This window comes from Colletotrichum gloeosporioides (assembly GCF_011800055.1).
Source record: "Colletotrichum gloeosporioides strain Lc1 chromosome Unknown consensus_27, whole genome shotgun sequence".
Classification (NCBI taxonomy): Eukaryota; Fungi; Ascomycota; class Sordariomycetes; order Glomerellales; family Glomerellaceae; genus Colletotrichum; species Colletotrichum gloeosporioides.
Genome location: NW_025544672.1, coordinates 833911 through 854737, shown reverse-complemented (window position 1 = coordinate 854737; position 20827 = coordinate 833911). Strand labels below are relative to the sequence as shown.

The following is a 20827-nucleotide window of genomic DNA, read 5'->3' as shown; positions in this document are numbered from 1 at the left end:
GTTATTGTCGGACGAAGATGCGCGAAACGTGGCACGAGCCGAGGTATGGGCGCTTCAGGCTCAGGTAACCAAATCAACTACGACATAACTTGTAGTCCCCGCACCGAGCAGGGTTCTGCTACGCAAGCTGGTAGACTTCTGAAACTGACTTTTTGACCTCATCCATTCTGCCTCTTTGGCTACGAGCTAGATCATCGCCGGTATCCCACAGTGCTTACAGATGCAAAAGGACCTCTAGATCAACCGAAATCATGTCGAAGAGTGAGGTCCCTAGTTATAGCCAATTCGCTTGCGTGGGCACTGGGTTCGCGGGCATCGGGCTTGGCGCGACGTTGAAACGGTGGTATGATATCGGCGACATCCAGTTCTTTGAACGAAACAGCAAGCTAGGTGGAACGTGGTTTGTGAATCAGTATCCAGGTATGGAAAACACGGAGGAATAACTAGAGAGATTGCTGACGTTCACTTAAGGATGTGCTTGCGATATTCCAAGTGCGCTTTACAGCTTCTCATTCGAAGCCAATCCCAACTGGAGTCGGGTTATGCCGCCGCAGGAGGAATTATGGCGATACCTGGACCACGTTGCGAGGAAGTACAACCTCACAAACAAGATGAAGTTTGGTGTTGACGTCGAGAGATGCGAGTGGTCAGAAGCCCGTCAACGCTGGAGAATGACCATTCGGCGGTACAGCGATGACAGCATCTTCACCCATGAGTGCCAATTCCTGTTCACGGCCACAGGGCAGCTCATGCAGCCGAACCCAATTGATGTCCCGGGAGCCGAGAACTTCAAAGGTGCCATCTTTCATTCCTCTCGGTGGGATACGAGTGTGGACATTGAGGGCAAGACGGTGGTCGTTTTCGGCAATGGCTGCACTGCAACACAGCTGATACCAGCGATCGTGGATAAGGTGAAGCACCTCACGCAGGTGACCCGGACGAAGCACTGGATCATGGAATCAGTCGACTCTGCCAATACGACGTTCATGAAGAAGGTGTTCGGCAGCGTGCCCGGAACCATGAGGATCCAGCGGCTTCTTATGTTTGCCTGGGCAGAAGACTCATTCCGCGGGTTTTATATGACTGATGCCGGGACGCGCTATCGCAAGAGAGTGCAGGCGCGGGTTGAGAAGTACATGAGAGCAACAGCACCGGAGAAATACCATGACAAGATCATTCCCGATTTTGAGCTTGGCTGCAAACGACGCGTTTTTGACTCCGGATACCTCAAGAGCTTGCACTCGGAGAACATGACTCTGATGGACGATCCGGTCCTTGAAATCGTACCAGAAGGAATCAGGACTAAGGACGGTATTATCGAAGCCGATGTAATAGTCATGTGCAATGGCTTTGTGACGAACAATGCGGTGGGAGGGTTGAAGGTGATTGGGCGAGGCGGCGAGATGATCGAGCAACACTGGGAGAGCTTCGGCGGCGCCGAGGCGTACAATTGCACCATCCTAAACAACTTTCCCAACCTTTTTGTGCTTCTAGGCAGGTCTCTTGGCGCGTCTTACACATTTCACTATTTGCTGACTCCGGTTTATCAGGCCCCAATTCCCTCACTGGGCATACTTCCGCAATCATCGCCGCTGAGAATTCCATCAACTTTTCATTGCGCATCATCAAGCCATTGCTGGATGGCAAAGGCACCATTATTGAAGTCAAGAGAGATGCAGAAGAAGAATATGTCGAGCAGATGCAAAGAGACATGCAAGATAGAGTGTGGTACACCGGTTGCAATAGCTGGTACCTGAGAGGTTCGAAAGAGGGAAAGAAATGGAATGGGTCAACATACCCTTACTCCCAAGTCTACTTCTTGTATCGTTGCTTGTTCCCTAGGTTTGGCGACTTGCAAATAAGTGTAAGTGTCCGGTTTCGCGCGTCACCAAAGGTCATGACATTCTGACACATCTAGGGACCTACCCATCCCGGGCGAAGAAGAAGCACCTGGCGGAAACCAGCAATACTGGCTTTTATAGGATACTTGTTGTCAATTTACTTGGGAATTAGCCGGAATCCACTCGCTAGAAACCGGTATTGGCAGCAACTCAGGACAATCATGCAGTTGCTGAGACTCATGTTGATCATGAAATTGAGGAGCGCATGGAGGAAAGTAGTGTGAAGAGATAGTTTAGGACCTAGTCGGGCTAGATGACTTGGCAAAGAGTTGACAGAAGCATATCGAAGTAAAGTTCTATCCCAGAAAGAAGTTTGGATACGATAACACACTGGGCACAGAGTTCATTGCCTCACAAACACAGCCTAGTGTGCCCGCGGGTCTTATGAAAACTTGACCCCACATTTACGGATGATGCTATCGCGGGTAGGCTCAGGGGTGCCAATCCGGGCGTAAGCACAATGGTTTCAGCAGCAAGACTTCATCGTTGGTTTAGCGATAAGCTAGGATGCATCTCCAGGCTTATCTTGCGCCATGTCTTAAATCTTTTGTGCACCAACAAGCCGTCTTTTCCTAGTACCTGCAGCTAGCCAGGGTGCTGTAATCTAATCAGGAAGGTGTCTGAATCCCTGAAATCCGTGTTGACCTTCGCTGCGCCGCTCGTATTCAGCTATCCCACATTCCACCCCTGCAGCTTGCTTTGAAGCCCGCGAGTTCATTGGTGGTTCGCCCCTGGATGTTTCGGACGCGTTGTCGATATCGCCTAAAGGGACTTTGGTTTCCTGGATGTCAACATTGCTGTGCCTGCTAGACAGCGCTTGAAATGCCGAGTCTCAGCTCGTTTCCTACTTACCAACTTCAATTGTCATTCAAGAACACATCTGCGCATCGTGATTGTTTTCCTCACTCGCTTTGTTTCAATCCTTCTGGGCCCACCTGAGCCCATCATGGATCAGAACTCTCAGGCCATATCCGCAGCAGCGTCGACTGTGTTCTTGCTGTTATCACCATTCCGGCTATGGAAGCTGCGTCAAGAATCGATCAAAGTTGTACCAGGCCATCGTGGATATGTGACACTCGTGGGTTTAAGCCTATGTTGGGATCGCTTGTATGCAGACTTACCCTCAGCAGATAATTGCAGTCTTGCTGGCCCTGGTGCAGCTTTTCCTTGGCGGTACACGGGTCTCGCTGGTAACTGAGTTCGATATCGGCCAGTTTGCTGCGATTGCCTCATTTTTTGCATGCATACTACTTTGCCCTCTGCTGTTTTTGGAGCACTCTCGCTCGGTCAGACCATCTGATCTTGCAATCATCTATCTGCTCGTATCCTTGGCATGTGATGCAACCGAATTTTGGTTGGCCTTTGAAAGCGGCGAACTATACAATACCGATGCTCTCTATATGGGCATACCTAACCTGGCACTGAAATGCGTGCTCATTCTTGCTGGAAGTCGAGGCAAGGCATCGATCCTGCGCAACACTGGCGAACAATCATCTCCTGAAGAAGTAGGTGGTGTGCTGAGCAGAACCTTCTTTTGGTGGATCAACCCGATCCTCGCCCGAGGGAACAAGTTCGTCCTCTCTGGAGACAGTCTTCCTTCGTTGCATATCGAGCTTTCATCGGAGGTGCTTAGACGTCGGGCCCTGAGATGTTGGGATCAGCGAGGTTAGTCAGGACCCTAGGGATCCAACACTTGGCATCACTGACACATCTGAAGTCAAGCCAGAGAACAAGATCACCTTACCTCGCGTCTTAGTTAACAGCCTCTGGTCACACTTCCTGGCCCCGATTATCCCTCGACTTTCACTCATTATCTTTCGCTATGCCCAACCAGTTTTGATCAGTACGGTAATCCGCTATCTGAATTCGTCATATGTCGAGTCTTCGCAAACTGGCTATCAATTGATACTCATGGCTTCAATTGTTTACATCGGCCTGGCTGTGAGTTTCCTGCCCTTTGGTGGGACTGAATGAAGGCTCATGTTCCATGACAGGTTTCCAGCGCTCTTTACTTTAATCGCTTGAACCGACTTCAGGTCATGATCAGAGGAGCGTTGGTTGGTCTCATCAACAGCAAGTCATTGACCCAGCAATCAGTAGGCTACGATGATGCCAGGGCCATCACGTTGATGAGCACCGACGCAGAAAATGTCGGGCAAAGCGCACGACAGTTCCATGAAACTTGGGCGCAGATTATTGAGGTCTTGATTGGTACAGTGATGTTGGCCCGACAGGTTGGCTGGGCTTGTGTAGTACCCTTTGTCATGATCTTCTGTGAGTTTTCAGCTCCTATGTCTGGCTTCGGTGAACGACTAATGTCCTCCTAAGTCTGCTCCCGCATGAGTAAATATCTTGCTCAGAACCTTCAAAGCAAGCAGAAGGACTGGAACGAAGCTACGCAAAAGCGCCTTGCCATGACAACTTCGATGCTGTCCTCGATGAAGGGTTTGAAGATGCTTGGGGTGACTAACTATGCCGCTGGGCTAGTCCAACATCTCAGAAAACAGGAGTTACACATGGCCAGCCGTGGTATGTTTTTCGTCACACTATACATAGACGGCCATTGACCCATACTTACGTGGAATGCAGTCCGATGGATGATGGTGGCTTACAACGCTAGCGGTATGTCGTCCAACACACTGAGAAGGTCGAATTGCTTACTTTACCAGCCAATGCTTTGGGTCTTTTCGCTCCCATAATTACCCTAATGGTCTTCGTCATTGTTGCTAGTATTAACAAAAAGGGCCAGTACCTTGATACTGAAACCGCCTTTACCACAACAGCCCTTCTTGGATTGGTGACGCACCCGTCAAACATGATCATGACGATTATTCCACAGGCTGTGGGGTCGCTCGCTGGCTTCCAGAGGATTCAAGACTATCTACTGCAGCCTCCTCGAAGTGACAGCAGAGTCTTGTTGAGAGAGTCTGACGACGCAACGACTGAAGCTGCGCCAGCAATAGTTATCGAGCGCGTGGTTATTCAACCCAATGCCTCAAAGCCTCCGATTGTCAGCAACGTCGACGTCGAAGTTGCCCGTGGCTCATTAGTTATGTGCTCTGGTCCTGTGGGGTGCGGGAAGTCGGCGCTGGCCAAGGCTCTGATAGGCGAGATCCCAATCAGCAGCGGAACAATCTCATTGTCTTCCAAGCGCATTGGATACTGTGCACAGTCACCTTGGCTGCCAGGAGGCACATTTAAGGAGGCCATTTGTGGGTTTCTGCCGGAGGACCAAAGCTGGTACGAAGAGGTGATCCAACTCTGCTGCTTGAAGGAAGACCTCGAAGCCCTCTCTACTGGAGACCAAACCATGATCGGAAGTCGCGGTTTGAATTTATCTGGGGGACAAAGACAACGCGTAGCTCTTGCGCGTGCTCTGTACGCGCGTTGCGACATCATGCTTCTGGATGACAGCTTCAGCGCACTGGACGGTAAGACGGAACGTCAAATCGTCGACAACCTCATCGGTTCAGAAGGATACTTCAAAAAGGCAGGGGTTACCGCCTTTATCATTACAACCTCGAGTAAGTCGAGCTCACCGTGGAAAGCTCTGAGGATCTTCTGACAGTCGTAGCTTCGTACTTTAAGTTGGCTGACCAACTGCTGATCCTCGGCAATGGTTCCGTGACCTACAAAGGCACCTGGGATGATTTAGCTCAAAAGCCCGGAGAGATTCTCAAGTTCAATAATGACGAAAGCCATGATCAAAGCTCGGTGCAAGAGGTCAAGATGGACAAGACCGTATTGAAACAGAAGCTGAAAGTAGAAGAAGGCATATCTGACTTGAGCCGAGCGGCCGGTGACTTTTCGCTTTATGGTATGGTCTCTTGCCATTTACGCAGTGCTTGTTATCTAACGTCCTATCTCTTTGCAGGCTATTACATTACAGCGGTAAAGCTTCGAAACTTTCTACTTCTGTTGCTGTGCACCGCTGGAAATGCTTTCTTTGCGACGTTTCCACAGTACTGGCTGCAGAAATGGACTTCAGCACCTAATTCAGAGACCTGGTTCTACGCCGGAGGTTACGTCTTGTGCTCATTTCTCGCATGGTGTTCCACCAACGGTTCCATGTCGTGAGTTACGAGTCACATTGCTAGACATTCTTGAAGCGTGCTGATCCCGGAATAGTTCGACATGGCTCTTGATAGCTCCATACTCCGGCATGGAGCTCCACCGGCGACTTCTGGGAACCGTGATTGAGTCCGTCTCCATCATTATGACGGCTTCGATACTTGACTGACAAGGCATAGTGCACCGTTGTCCTTCTTCTCAAACACTGACATAGGTGTAACTCTCAACCGGTGAGTAGGCACTTAAGGCGAATCGGGTCCTCTGCTAAGTCATCACAGCTTCAGCCAAGATATACAGTTAGTGGATCGGCAGTTGCCACCCGCTATTCTTTCCCTGACAGTCCGCAAGTAGCAGCCTTTGAAAGTCTTACTCTCGCACCCACTAACAGGTTCACCAGAGATCTTCAAATTGATAGTGCAAACGGCTCTGCTGTTCAGCGCGCAGAAGATGATGACACTGGCATTCCCACTTGTTGTGGTGGCCATTTACATCGTGCAGCGGGTCTACTTGCGTACATCGAGACAGTTGCGACTTCTCGACCTTGAATCGCAATCAGCTGTGTACTCTAGCTTTCTCGAGTCGGCAAGTCATCTCTCCACGACGCTTCTGAAATTGCTGTCTGATGTCAAGCTAGCTGGACGGTCTTGCAACAATCCGAGCATTCGGTTGGGAGAAACAAGTCGAGAACGCCAACATCCGATCGCTCGATAAGTCGCAAAAGCCTGCTTACATATTGTTCTGTCTTCAACGTTGGCTATGTATTGTACTTGACCTGATTGTGGCTGCAATCGCTACAAGTCTCATCGCCTTCGCTGTTTTGATGAAGGGTACAACGACGGCAGGACAAATTGGCATGGCGCTAAACTTGGTGCTTGTCGTGAATTCGACACTGCTGAGTTTTGTGTCGGCTTTCACAAATCTAGAGGTATCCCTTGGGGCGATGTAAGCTGTTTTTAAAATTTCTTTCTTCGTCTCTACTTCATCCGTCCGCTACTGATTTGGTCATGAGACACAACCAAATCAATCTATAAGGTTAAGCAGCAATCTGATCATTTCGCTGACGACACGACAGCTCTCGCCTAAAGAACCTCGCAGAACAGACGCCAAAAGAAGATAAACCAGGCGAGGACTATGTTCCCAAGCTGCCATGGCCTTCAGATGGAGTAGTCGAGATCAATAACATGACAGTGGCTTATAAGTACGACCGAAGGCACTTCAACTTTTCGTTCTCAAGCTGACGGCACTCTCCAGCTCTGAGGCAGTTGCCCTGCAAAATGTCACAATCAAGGTTTCTGGTGGCCAGCAACTCATCATCTGCGGTCGCACGGGAAGGTACGGCACCCTGAAAATAAGAGTGAAGCAGAATGGCTAACTCCAATACACACATAGCGGAAAGAGCACTTTGTTGTTGGCACTCCTCCGCCTGCTAGATGCCAGTTCTGGAAGTATTAAGGTGGACGGAGTCGACCTGAGCCTGGTCCCACGTTCATTGATTCGAGAAGACTGCTTCATCACTGTCTGCCAGGACCCTTTCATTCTAGATCAAACCAGCCTTCGCTTCAATCTCAACGTAAGCAGCTTCAACCTAACCCCGCAAGTCATTCCGCATATTTGTACGATGCATGTATACTGACACCCCTCGCTTTCAGCCCATATCCATGGTGGGATGGCGCGGCCTCGCCGATGTCCTCATCATCGATGTTCTCCAGCGGACTGGTTTATGGTCTCACTTCAAATCGGGGGAGTCTGACATTACTCCCTCGGAGGCCAAGGAGATCCTGGATACTCCCATGTCATCTCTACCTCAAATGTCTACCGGTCAAACACAACTGTTTGCACTTTCCAGAGCGATCCTCCAAAAGGCGATGGAAGGCACTGAGGCCTATGTAATGGGTGGCCGACATCCCGGAAAAAAGATTCTTCTCCTTGATGAGGCGACAGCTTCGCTGGATCCCGAGACCGAGGCTGCCATGGGCCGCATCATTCACGAAGAGTTCACCGCACAGGGACATACGGTTATGGCCATCTCGCACAGACTTGGCGGCTTAGCCGAGAACATGCGGGAGGGCCAGGATGCGGTTGCCTTATTGTCGAACGGGAGGATTGAGAAAATTGGGAGCGTGCATGAAGTTTTGGGTACTATGGTTCTGGAAATCTGAAGGCATCGCAACTTAAAAACTCAGAATGTCTATTTCAAGTCATGTACAAATTTACCAGAGCTGCAAGAAGTGTTATCAGCGAAGTCGCGATTTTGGCCATGGATACTCTTAATAACTAATATTATTAAATTACTGTACTACTTGTTTGTGGTCGAACACGACCCGTCTTAGTTCTCAGCAACCATAAGTTGGTTGGCCTCAAAGGTCCACGGCTTGGGGGCGTCGACATCGCGCTTGGCGACAGGCACACGCTTCGGCACGCCCTTCGGAATACCAATACGAGGCCTGTTGAAGGGCGCCGGGCGCTCAGCAGTACGCTTCGTAGCTGATCCGGTGGAGGCGTAGTCAATGCCGCCAAAGGCGCACTTTCCACCCTTGAAAGCGGCTGTAGCGGCGGCCTTCCAGAGGTTGGTGATGTCGGTGTGCATGCTGGCCTCCCAGAAGAGTCTGCAGTCAGAGTACTCGGCAATGAACTGCGCGGGGGTGCCATCGTCCCAGTTCTGGCGGAGAATCTCGTCCTTGACGTTGACACCTGCGGCAGAGGAACGGGAGGTGACGTATGTTGTGAAGCGGTCGAGCTCGGCGATCAGAGCGGGGTCTTCGGTGTTTTCCTTTGCGAGTTGCGTGTAGCCGTACACGCTGCTGAAGCCGTAGCTCTGCGAGCCCTTGACTCCGCCAACGCCCTGGATCTTGCCCTTGACTTCAGGACGACCGCCCATGGCAATGCTCTTGACTCCGGCATCCCACTTCATGAACTGAGAGAAGAGGGTGCAAGTCGAAGCGCAGTAGCCGTCAAAAAGGAGAACGATATTCTCGGGTCCGCCGAAGGGCCGGGTGAAGTTCTTGCGAGAGCCGTAGCCAGTGATGTCGTAACCAATACCGTAGGTGGTGTTGGTGGTGTCCAGGGGGTTGTTGAAGTCCCACTGAATGAGGTCTGTGTACTGGTCATCCTTGTACACGGCCTCGATTGTTCATGTTAGCATTGTGGAATCCAATTAAATGTACAGAAAAGAACTTACCGGAGGGAACTTGTCTGAGTAGGAAGTGAACTTGTCCAGGTTTCTGTCCAAGTCGTAGCCCCAGTTGTAAACGGCCTCACACTGTTGAATGAGTTCGTCAGACGCTGTCTCAGGGTCATATCCCTCGCAGTTCTTGGAGAACACTTCCGACACAGCCTTGAAGCCAGGGGAGTAGCGCCAGTGGCCAGTGCCTTCCTGGATGATGTCGGGGAAGATCTGTCGGAATCTGTGAAAAAATGTAAGCAACACCCTTCTCGTCAAGCTGAGGCACATCAACCTGAAAGACGGGAGGTCACTTACGTATCGTAGCCCTGGAAGATGTAGCCACCGCCATTAACCTGTACATCAACGACGAGCTTGGTCTTTCCGGCGCGGACAGCAGCCGCGAAGAAGTCCTGAACAACCCTCTGGAACTCAGGAGGGTCCGCGGGAGAGAAAGAGAGCATGGCCAGTACGGCGACATCCTCGAAACCCGGCTGGTCAATGAAGTAACCAGAGACGATCTCGTCGCTGCTGATGATGACCGGGGCAGGGTAGCCGGGCACTCCAGTGGGGGTGGCAGCGGGAGCGGCGGAGCTAGTCGGCGTGGCGCTAGTGGTGGGAGCGGCCTCCTTGGCGGCGACGGCACCGGGGGCAAACTTCTTGAAGAACGTGGCACCGTCGACGACGCCGGTCCAGTTGCCCTTGAGTCTGGCAACGTTGGAAAGCTCGACAGAGGTACCGTTCTCGAAAGTGAAAGAAGTGGCCTCACCAGGGTACACGTAACGGGTACGGCCGCCCCGCTTGAAGTAACCCGTGCCTCCGACGGCTCCATAGGCCTTCTCGTAGAACATGGAGTTGTAGGCAGAGTCGGCATCTTGGTTGCCGGTGACCTTGAAGATGAGATCCTCGATGAACTTGACCGCATCAACACCGTTGATGAGCTTCAAAGCGGACGCGGTGTCGGGAGTGGAGATGATATCCTCGTAAATCTTGATCACCGGCGTGGAGCTGCCGTCCTCGCTGATCGAGACAAGACCATAGGGTCTCTGCCACTCAATGGCGTTGGTGAGGATGTCCGAGTAGACGTACAAGTGTCCGTCGTGGCCGGGTCCGAAGACATTAATGAACATGTCCTGTTGCCAGGAGTATTCGTTTGGGTACTGGTCAGCCTCGATACCGGCACGAACCTTGTCGAGAGCGCCGAAGAGATCGTGGGGCGGGAAGAAATAATCGGCAGGGGGGTCCTTCAAGAAAGCCAAGTCGGACTGCCACTCGAGATACGGCTTCAGCTCGTCGATGAACTTCAGAGCCGCTGCCTTGTTCAGAGGCGCAGAGTTGATGCAGTCGTAGGCAAGCTTGGCCTCTACAGTGGGCGTAGCTGTAGCTGCGAGTTGAGCGGCCCATGAGGCGCTGACTGCAGAGCAAGCAGCCCCAGTGGGAGTACCCACGCTGGTGGTGGTCGACGGCGCAGCAATGCAAGAACAGGCACTCGAGATGCGGACCTCAGCATCGCCGACTTGGTTGGCCTTGCAGTTGTCGAGGGCAAAGGCCGGAGTAGCAGTGGATGCAACTGTGCCAGCCGTGAAAGTGGCACAGAAAGCACGCGCAGTCTCAAGGCGACCCGGAGTCTGGGTGGCCCTCAGAGCGCGGAGACAGTTGTCGGCATTGCAATCGGCCGCACTGGCGAGCTGAGTTGCCAGAGCAAGCACAACAGCGCTGCTATCAGCCAGAGAGAACTTCATAGCTGTGCCTGATATTCAGTCTGACGAGACCGAAAACAACGAATGGCTGAGCTGATCCACTGCAGAGTGCAAGCAGAACAAGATGGCGAGCAGTTCATGAATCATTGTCCGGGAGGCATGGAAGTCGCTTTTATATGCCCTGCCATGCATGCGGCGCTGCTGCACCGGGCAAAAGTCCATCTGTTTACCTTCCTTCCTTGGCCTGCAGATAGCAGTATGCAGACCATCTCGTGGTGTCATGGTAATATCCCCTCTGCAGTAGCAGCACTGCAACGCGACAGGGGTTTGGCGGGCAACGCCCAGAACTGGCCCGCGGTCCCGAATTCCACAGTTCCCACTGACAGTTCTTAACAAAAGGCCCAAGCTAGTACTATCACCTTCCTCATTCGACCTAACATAAGAACCTTACCACTAGTTGGGGCCGTTGGCAAGACACGCCGTTAAGCCCCTCATCACGTAACGCCAACCATTCTTGTCTGTTGAATATTGATTTTTTGCACTCATTTTGTAAGCCATTCCATCTCCACTGTATCCCTCCAGATCATTTCTCCGAAGAACGGCGACATGGGATTTCTGCATTGAGAAGTTTACGTTCGAAGCAAGGGAAAGGGCTGAACATGGCCTATGCGACCAAGCCGATTCTGCAATGCGTCTCCCCCGGTCGATCATCATTTGAAAGTGGCGTTGGCGCCATCACCCCTGCCCTCCGCAATTGAGGCACAGATGCTCAGGTTGCAGTGCCTGTCGGCATGGTTGCAAGGCTTCTTGCCGACCAAGAGTGCGGCTTGTCAATCGCCAAGATAAATCGCCAAGGTGTTTAAGGGATCAATTGCCGGGGACGTAGTGCTGACGCCAAGTTTCCAACAGTAAATATTAGAATTCTTTGCATTGGATTCGTGTGATAACATCCGCTTCTGTGGGGGCATCAGGCTTCTATGACCTCATGAAAGTAAGGAGACCAACCGTCCAAATACTCCTGGAAAGCAAGGGATTGGAACAGACTGTGTGCGATTTGCCGTCGCGATAACAGGCATTGGGTGATAAGAATCAGGGGAAACAGCGATAAGGGAGATAATGCCTACCGAGTAGGCTCCGCACTCTCAATATTCGTCAGAACTGATTACCGAAAGAGTGTAGAAAGCGTGGCAAATAGCCCGGCGAGACAAACTCGTGCATTGGTTTTGAGAAATGGAAATCGCGTTACGTTCGCAGCCAATTGAGAAGAAAAGTCGTCAACTTAAAGAAGTTTGAGGCTCACTAAGGCTTGATAATAGCCTTTAATAACGACTCGAGCTTATTGGGGGCAGAGCATCCCACATATTCAATTGGCACTTCACCAGAGCTCCTACGTCGATCTCGTCCGCGACTATTGTTCGACAACTCATTCGCTGGCATCATCCGACAATCTCACTTAACAGCGCTTCGCGGGGGGCTATAAAAGACAAAGAAACCCGTTGCGCCACGATCAGTGATCACCCCGCACGGCAATCCGATCGGGGAGATTGACTTAACCCCGCCCTCGGCATCGCCCGGTCATCCCGTTGGAGCCGTTGACTGGATCAAATTGATCGTGGTCAACTCGCTTCGTGTTCAAATCCCCTGCATCATTGCCTATTTTGTGATATTCTTTCTCGATTGTGGATTCTTAGGCACAACTCACCACCATGCCCGACGAAGAAGTTGACGTTCTTATCTGCGGTAGCGGGTCAGCGGGCCTCTGCGCAGCGGTCTGGCTAGCTCGTTGCGGGGTCAAATTCAAGATCCTCGAGCGCCGGGAGGGTCCGCTCCAGCAAGGCCAAGCCGACGGCGTGCAGTGCCGGACAGTAGAGATTATGGAGAGTCTGGGGTTATCGGAGGATTTGTTGAAAGAAGCGTATCATGTCCTGGAGCTCGCGTTTTGGACTCCGGATGGCAACGGCGGGATCCGGAGATCCCACCTGGAGCCGGACACGGAGCCGGGGCTGAGTTGGCTGCCCCATGTTATTCTGAATCAAGTAAAGCAAGTTTTCTACGAAACATTTTAACAGAAAGGCTAACGAGATATTCGGGCCCGAATCAACGAACTCATGATAAAAGACATCAAACGCGTATCTGGGCAGTCTCACATCCAGTATGGCAGCGACGTCCAGAGTGTCGAGGTAGACAGCCAGTTGGCCAGCGATCGAAAGGCTCATTGCGTGACAGTCAAGGCGGTGGAAAACGGTGTTGAGCGCACGTATCGAGCGAAATATGCCCTGGTAAGATTCCAACCATTCAAAACACCTAATCGAATACTAACTAGGTACTGCAAGGGTTGCGACGGTGCCCACAGCTCCGTCAGAAAATCACTGGGGTTCAAGATGGTGGGGGATAGCACCGACGCCGTCTGGGCCGTGATGGACGTCTTTGCCAAAACAGACTTCCCCGACATCCGCAAGAAGTGCGTGCTGCAGTCTCCCGCAGGCAACCTCGTGATTATCCCACGAGAAGGAGACGAGAAGGTCCGATTCTACATGGAAATGCCTGGTTGGGCGGCAAGCGACGTCAAACCCGACAAGGTCAAGCACCGGGTTGACCAGATATTCAGCCCGTATACGGTGGACATTGTAGAGACCTCGTGGTTCTCTGCATATTCTATCGGCCAACGCCTCGCAGACAACTTCACCAAAGATCACCGTGTGTTCCTAACTGGAGACGCATGTCACACCCATTCGCCAAAAGCCGGCCAGGGTATGAACGTGAGTCTTCAGGATGGGTACAATATTGGATGGAAGCTCGCGGCTGTGATAAAAATGGAGAACGACCCCGCGATATTGGAGACATATGTCTCCGAGCGGCAAGAAACCGCCAACGACTTGATTGAGTTCGATCGCCACTTCACCAACCTATTTTCATCCTCGTATCGGAAAGAACACGGTGTCACTGCGGAAGACTTTCAGGACTATTTTATCAAATCAGGGAGGTACACTGCCGGGCTCGCAATAGAGTACAAGCCCTCAATTCTGATTCGGCCAAGCGAGGCTGATAAGCTGGCATCGGGTGTGCGTGTGGGGATGAGATTCCCAAGCGCGCAAGTAGTCCGCGTTTTTGATGCTCGAGTTACGCAACTGGCCAGGGCCTTGCAGTCCGATTCTCGGTGGCACGTGGTTGTTTTTGGTGGAGATATCAATAATGCAGAAGCTGAGGCTCGTCTATCACAGGTAGGTTGAGCACCGGTTGTGGAACACGGCTGTTCTATGAAGGACTTGTCCACATTCTAACGACTATACTAGGCTATCTCAGGCCTAGCTGCTGCTCTAGGAACTTTGGTGTCCAAGGATTTCAATGTTCACAGCCGCTTTCACCCAATATTGTTGCTCAAGTCTGACCGGAAAGTCCTGGATGAGAGGAAGATCCCTAGCTTCTTCACACCCAGCACAGGACATAGAGGAGTGCGAAGTAAGTCCAACAACATCATATGTTTGTGCCCACCAGGGATCTGTTTTTGCTGACAGAAGGGGTTCCATGTCTAGATGTCCAAGATATTTTCGTTGATGACCACAGCTATCATGCTGGTCATGGTGAAGCCTATGCCAAATACGGCGTCGATCCTGCAGTTGGGGCCGTGACCCTCGTGCGTCCAGACCAATGTAAGTGGACCAGTTCTCTGCCGTGCATTCATCAGCTTACAAGGTGTCAAGACGTCTCTTTGATATGCCCATTGGGGCGGCCAAATGACATCGTCAAATTTTTTATGGACCCTACTGTTCCCTCAAAAGATTGAGAACTACGATCATTGTCTCTGAACCTTTTGGAGATGCAAGCTTGAAAGCCGATGGTCTGGTACTCTAGGGCAATATTTGGTGGCAATTCTCTGTTTGCGTCTCGTTGAATCCGAGCCGTATTCTTCAGGGAAAGAGATGAGCCAGGTTAAAGGCAGCAAGCGCCTTCCTCTTTGTGTCTATCCTTTTCCTTGAGTCTAAGATAAGACGTCACATCTGACCTCAGCCGCATCTTTCGAATCCATTCCGTCACCTGTCGTCAGTACCTTATATGCCCGTTCGCTGCAAGTATAAAAGTACCTAGACAATTGCCGGAGGGGCTCACAAAATTCTCAATCTGCCCCAGCCGGTACGCTCTAGCACCATCTACATATAAATTATCTTCCTTCCTTTCTGCACACGTTGAAGAAAAGGCACCCCGCATTTCTCTTCAAGCCGCTAAGCACATATACCACACCCTGGAATCCTTGAAAGACCTCATTCCGATACTATCTCTCAATGAATCGCCATACAGATTGTCCACAATGCTATCTCGGAGAAGCATACCAGGACACCGCTGCCCTCGGGATTCCCAATATTCAATGGTACCTTTCATCGCGGGGGTGATATCGTCAGGATACTCTCCCAGTAGGCTCAAAAACTCTGCGAAATACAAATCCGTGCTTGCCGTTTGCCTCATACCGGGGAGGAGAAAAAGAAGGGTAGCTTCTTCGATGTGAATTGAGAAGTCGTCATTGAGGTTTGACATCAAATGCAAATGAAATCCGGCAAGTTGACCCATTATGCTGCTGGCCAAGTACCAAAAGGCCCCATCGATCCAGTAACTGAGTTGCTCTTCAATGTCGCCTTTGAGTGGGGAACTATATTCGAACCACAACCTGGGGTAGAGATCTAGAGGCCAGGTGCATTTCTTGTGCCACTGAAGACTCATTCTGTCTTGAGGTGCGAGATAGAGCTTCGAGAGCCAGGATTCTGCGCACTGTACATCGCGAGCCTCCATGCACCATGCCGCAAGATAAAATGCTATTTGACTCATTTGAACCATAGGCTCGATTGAAAGGCCAGTTTCCTGGAGCTCCTCCTGCCATATGTGAGTTAGTTGTTCTGTCACTTTGGAGCCATCGTGACTAGCTTTGAGGACTCTGAAATGGGCAGCGAAATGTGCCACAGAAGACGGCCAGGATCTTAAGAATTCTCGACCTTCCTTCTCCAGAAGTTCAACAATCAAAGGCAACGATGCGAGTGGCCCATGAGGGTCAAACTCCATAATCTCAAAGTCAAGTATCTTGTCGTGCAGCTTAAGCCCAGTCCTTGTCATATCTCGTCTCCAAGCAGACATGAGCTTTTGCAGCTGGGCCTCTCTATTCAGGACGCTGCACTCAGAGAGGAAACATCGGTTCTTCGTCTCGTTCAAAGCTCTGTCAGCATTTTGAGTGAGGAAGTCGTCTTTGCCGAGTATAGCGTATCTGATGTCAAACGCGGTAGTTGAGGACCTAATTGCAATGGTGCAGTTGTCATGTGACATTCCTAGTCCAAGGTATGCTCCTGCCGTAGCTGGATGCATAGGGCCAAGAACTAGGAACCTTGCGCTGAGCAGCCACGTATACCATCTGAGGGCATCCTCCCTTCTCTCATGGTTCCAGGGGTTTTCGATCATGGAGAAGGCGTAGTTTCCCACAATCTCCAGAATCCGGGGATGCTTCGGCGGGAATACCTTCATACCGTTACACAGAGCCCACGACAAAGCATCTGTGTGCCGGCCCCCACTAGCCAGTCTGTGAATAATTTCCCAGTCGTAAAGCCTGCGGTTACTTTGACCGAAGATCGCCTCGAATATAAACCACGCAGCTTCGTTGCAGTAAGCTCTCAACCAAAGCGTCCAACCAGTCAAATGATCTAAAAAGCTAAAGATGGGTGGCTCATTATTATACGGCTCCACGCTCATGAGACCCACCACCTCCTCTGGCGAGGATTCGCAGGAGTGCGATTCTGTTTTCGATAGAATATTGAAGAGATGCCGCTCATGTTGCAGATATTCCTGCGGATTTCCATAGTTATGAAGAATGCTAAGAGCTTGTTGTAACATCGCCTCGTGTTCCTCCGTACCCAGGCGCAATCGTGCCCATAAGTGGATCAAGGGATGGATTGAATACCGATTTTTGTGCGGATCATATTGAAGGAGGGAGAAAGAGCGAAGGAGACTTAGTGAGTCAAGAACTTGTATCTCTTTAGAAGATGGATTAGCTAGATTCTTCAACGCGAGTACGTTGTTAAACAGGTAGAGCGTACCAGTAAAAGAGCTGCCGCGGATATAAAATTCCGCAACAATGAATTGGGGGGGAAAGAAGCCGCAAAGCAATAGAATTTCTGCAGCTTCAGGCATTCGTTTCTTAATTTCATTAAAGGAAATCTCCCATGTTGCAAGGACTGTATCTTGCCTCCTATCCCACTCGAGATGAACGGTTCTCTTTCCTAGAATGTTGCGGGGGTATTTCGTATAGAGCGCCAAATATGTCGAAATCGGGTTTTTGGATTGTTGCATTGCAATGTGGGCACCAGCCTGGCTTATTGCAAGAGGGAGATACGCTAGTCTCCTAGTTAGAGCCACCCCGTTTCTCCATTCTGCTAGTGAATTAATATTAAGCAAATGCACATCAAAATCTGTTGTGAAACATACCTTCCGTGCCCTTCGTCAACACCAATTTGCTGTTTTGTTGCAAGAGCGCAAAAGCTTCATCTTTGTTCATGCCGGGAACTTCGATTGAATCCCAGCTAATAGCCAAGTCAGAGCGCCTACTTGTGACCAAAACTGCTCCCCACCGAGTTGTGGGCAGTAGGTCTCGGAGGTTGACACTTTCTAAGTCATCAACATTATCGATTATTAGCAACCACTGTGTATTCTCCCTGTACGAAAGCCAGCTGAGAAAGCGATCAATCGGGGACCTAGCCGTTGACGATGGGTTTTCAAGTGTCTCAGCAGTCGAACTTCCGTTTAATAGTCCATATCTGGGAGAAGTATTTTGCAACCCGTGTGATACGTAGTGATCTTTCAATCTTTCCACACATGCTATGACACTGGTTTCAATTGTGTCAGGATGCGTTCCGTCGATCCAGAATATTGAGCTGTAGTGGTCTTTGCCATGGCGAGCATATTGCAGGGCTAATTGCGTTTTACCTATGCCACCAGGTCCATAGAGAACCACTAACGGGAAGGTATCTTGAGTTGATGACGGCGCCAGCATTCTCTTTAACAGTTGTAGCGTGCTGTTCCTTCCCGTAAAATGACGATTCCAACGAACTTGAAATGTTACACCCAGACTGAATTCGAGAGGAGTTGCGACATCTGTGTTGTCTTCAAATAAGATCTCGTCCGCGCGGATCGCTTTATGTTGTGACATGTTAGCCAAGTTCAAGAGGGATGTATAGATTTTGTCCCAGCCCTTTTTATCGTGGCACTTGCCTTTGTCGCCTGCATTTACAGTGCCAAAACTCGCCGCGTCATCTACGGCAAGTCTGGAAAATAATTCAATCCTTTTGATAATCTTCTGGAAGTTCGGGTCGTCGGCACCACTAAACTTGACCATGGTTACATGGTCAGCGTCGAAAGGGAGGGCCAGTATGTTAGTCGCTGCAAAGAGTATAGCAGAAGCCTTCGGGACCAACTATCGATTTCATTTGTGAGCGCCTGTTCGCGTGACACTTTTGCATCTCTGGGGGTCTCACAAGTAGTCGCCCGCGAACCGTGGTGTACGTCTCTCGAAGCTCATAGCCACAAATGGTCCGGAAGTCCCGGCTTATAGCACTGTAACGTTCTTGGATATCTAGAAGCCAATCTGAGTTCGGCTTGATCTTCTCTATTAGGGCAAGGTTGGTGTAGGAGACAAGGGATAACACGCGCGTTACTGCGTCAAGGATCGAGAGTCCTTCTCCGCCTTGGTGTGGGGTACCCATGAAGAACACAGCGAACGTGGACGTTTTGATTAACTTTTGCTCTTCAAGATGACCTGATCGCCCCATTTCTGCATGCAGAAGTGCCTTTGTTAAAGTTACTGTTAGTTGGGAAGGGCTCCGGCAGGTTCTGTGATGGATTCCATACACTTTTGACAATGAGACCGCCCAAGCTGTGACCGATAAAAATGATTGGGCGTCTTTCGGTCTAACAATGCGGTAAACAGTAAGTACTGGATTGATCATGGATGGACGGGGTTCAGCATGCCTCAGTGAGTTGTCGGATAATTGCTAGCTCGCTGACCAGTTCTCTTCCGTGGTCCGAAATGTCAAGCGTCAGGGGAATGTCACCTCCACGTGTTCTTGAGTCGTGGCTGAAGGAGTAAACCCGCGCGCTGGGTATCCACGCCGGAAGCAGATCCTGTAACCAGAAGACACCATTCTCGGCGGTGAACGACCTCCGCCAATGACCGTCAAGCCCATGAACAACTACGATGCTTCATCTCGAATCAGATGTCCGCCCGGGATGACCATAATAACGCGAATCGACTCACTCTATGTTTGCATCTGATGGACTTGCCAGAAGATTCAAGCCTAGTGTCCCAGGCTCGTCGGAGGCGACAATTCGTGGGTGATTCCAGCCTTCTTTTTCAGCAGTGCCGAAGGAAATGAACACAATCAAGCAATACTGCTAACCGTCAGAGGATGCTTCTCGTAAAGTGAATTGAGAGGGGAAAGCTAACGCTAACAAACAGAACGACAAACGTTGGAAGGTTTGCCATGGCGATCAAACTACGTCATACAATTCTCGAGCAAGGTCATAAAGTGTGATTTTTGCAGAGGAAGTGAAGAGATCGAAAATGGGGAGAGGTCAGGGTGGGTGTCGCCGACTTTGGGGAGGATGGCGGGGTTGATATTCACCTGTAAAACCTCAAAATCTTACTGCGTCAGTTCTGCATTTCCCCACTCTCATTGGCATATGACGATGTGGCGGCTGTGAAGGTCTGCAGATTGGTGGCACCAACATACCATCCGGACTGCTGATCACAGATTCCATTGGTTCCAGGGTTCGGCTTACAAACACATGTAAAGTCCTTTGCATTCTGTCCTCCAGATGCAGACTGCCAGCCTGATCTAAGTTCACCTGACGAAATCTGTCCTCATCTGTTTTACTCGAAGGGCGATCATCTATCAGCTTTTCATTTCTCATTTTCTTTTGGAGTTTCGTTACTCATAGGTCTTCGAACTCTTACGACTCTCAGTATCCCCACACAATGTCTCTTAACTTAGACTCGCCTGTTGGAAGCTCGCCTCCAGCGGATGGAAGCCCAGTAAGGCCGGTAACGCCTAGCCAAGCGGTTTCAATATCCAAGAAGCCAACGATCTCCAGAGTGGCTGGTGCTAATGAGGAGGGCTCGGTGAAGGAGTTTCAGATGTTCATCACAATTGTCCTAACAATCTCAATCTTCGGCGCTTCTACTTTTGCCATCATAGCAGGTCAAATGCAAGATCCGGCGGAACTCTGGAAACCTGCGCCCCCGCCATTCAGCCTTGCCACTGTTCGGCGTTTCCTCGCAGCGGCATGGTTATGCTTCATTCTCACCATTGCTATTGCTGGATATAGCTCAAGCGTCCTCATCATTCTGCGGCAGAGGGCTGAGCGGTTCAACGACCACACATGGCATACGCACTGGGACATCTTGGGCATCGCCTCATCTATCATGCTTCATGTTCTCCTCGTTCTCGCCTTTCTGTTTCTATCGCTGGGGATGGTGGCGTATGTTGGCACGATTGGGTGGATTGCTGTGGGCTTCTCCTGTCTTGCCGGCACGTTTGTGGTCGGTTTGTCAATCTTCCAATGCATGTGAGTTGAAAAAGCCTGTGTCTATCATCATCATAGCTGACTTTACTAGTGACAACTGCCGCCGAAGGAAACATGGAAAGAGTCTTTGAACCGATGAGGAGAACCATTCAGGACCCCCTTTCAATATTCCATCGTCAAGCAATCCATAGACTTGAGGGCCTCTAGTAAAAGTCTTCTCAGGACATCAGCTGAATATTATGATGGCGATTGATAGAAGCAGGACTGGAGTTGTCAAAGCTCATTGAAAGACTAGATTTCCGAGGCTTTCGCGCAAGTATCACATCTTCCGGTGATTACCTTAGAAGCCTTTGCTGGTTTGTCTAGTAACGTCGTAAAAACCCTTGAGACTGCCTGAAAGAAAGTTCCAATGCTAGATGGCAGTTAATAAAGACTTTCATTCA

The 20827-nt window shown here is 50.5% G+C and overlaps 5 protein-coding genes across 5 annotated transcripts; 3 read left to right on the top strand and 2 right to left on the bottom strand.

The window, feature by feature from the left end:
* Window positions 1–251: 251 nt before the first annotated feature.
* On the top strand, window positions 252–8131 carry GCG54_00007624 (ABC transporter FUM19; the record flags this gene model as incomplete). Its single annotated transcript, XM_045407602.1, is given in 21 exon segments — window positions 252–420; window positions 472–1484; window positions 1499–1864; window positions 1919–2119; window positions 2866–2979; window positions 3032–3566; window positions 3619–3842; window positions 3896–4175; window positions 4230–4430; window positions 4491–4523; window positions 4571–5425; window positions 5476–5718; window positions 5776–5974; window positions 6030–6101; window positions 6187–6202; window positions 6251–6496; window positions 6607–6914; window positions 7045–7170; window positions 7224–7304; window positions 7362–7542; window positions 7622–8131. The coding sequence occupies 21 exon segments, from the start codon at window positions 252–254 to the stop codon at window positions 8129–8131; spliced, it is 5973 nt and encodes a 1990-aa protein (XP_045267047.1).
* Window positions 8132–8298: 167 nt separating this feature from the next.
* On the bottom strand, window positions 8299–10874 carry GCG54_00007623 (Peptidase S41 family protein ustP; the record flags this gene model as incomplete). The annotated part of the gene is made up of 3 exons (XM_045407601.1): window positions 8299–9093; window positions 9151–9376; window positions 9451–10874. 3 exons carry the CDS (start codon window positions 10872–10874, stop codon window positions 8299–8301), a joined length of 2445 nt encoding a protein of 814 aa, XP_045267046.1.
* A 1664-nt stretch (window positions 10875–12538) lies between these two features.
* Window positions 12539–14616, top strand: GCG54_00007622 (FAD-dependent monooxygenase terD; the record flags this gene model as incomplete). The annotated part of the gene is made up of 6 exons (XM_045407600.1): window positions 12539–12839; window positions 12951–13111; window positions 13166–14053; window positions 14126–14291; window positions 14348–14482; window positions 14534–14616. The coding sequence occupies 6 exons, from the start codon at window positions 12539–12541 to the stop codon at window positions 14614–14616; spliced, it is 1734 nt and encodes a 577-aa protein (XP_045267045.1).
* A 428-nt stretch (window positions 14617–15044) lies between these two features.
* On the bottom strand, window positions 15045–18808 carry GCG54_00007621 (uncharacterized protein; the record flags this gene model as incomplete). The annotated part of the gene is given in 3 exon segments (XM_045407599.1): window positions 15045–17275; window positions 17292–18276; window positions 18338–18808. 3 exon segments carry the CDS (start codon window positions 18806–18808, stop codon window positions 15045–15047), a joined length of 3687 nt encoding a protein of 1228 aa, XP_045267044.1.
* A 1028-nt stretch (window positions 18809–19836) lies between these two features.
* On the top strand, window positions 19837–20430 carry GCG54_00007619 (uncharacterized protein; the record flags this gene model as incomplete). Its single annotated transcript, XM_045407598.1, has 1 exon — window positions 19837–20430. One exon carries the CDS (start codon window positions 19837–19839, stop codon window positions 20428–20430), a length of 594 nt encoding a protein of 197 aa, XP_045267043.1.
* Between the last annotated feature and the right edge of the window lie 397 nt (window positions 20431–20827).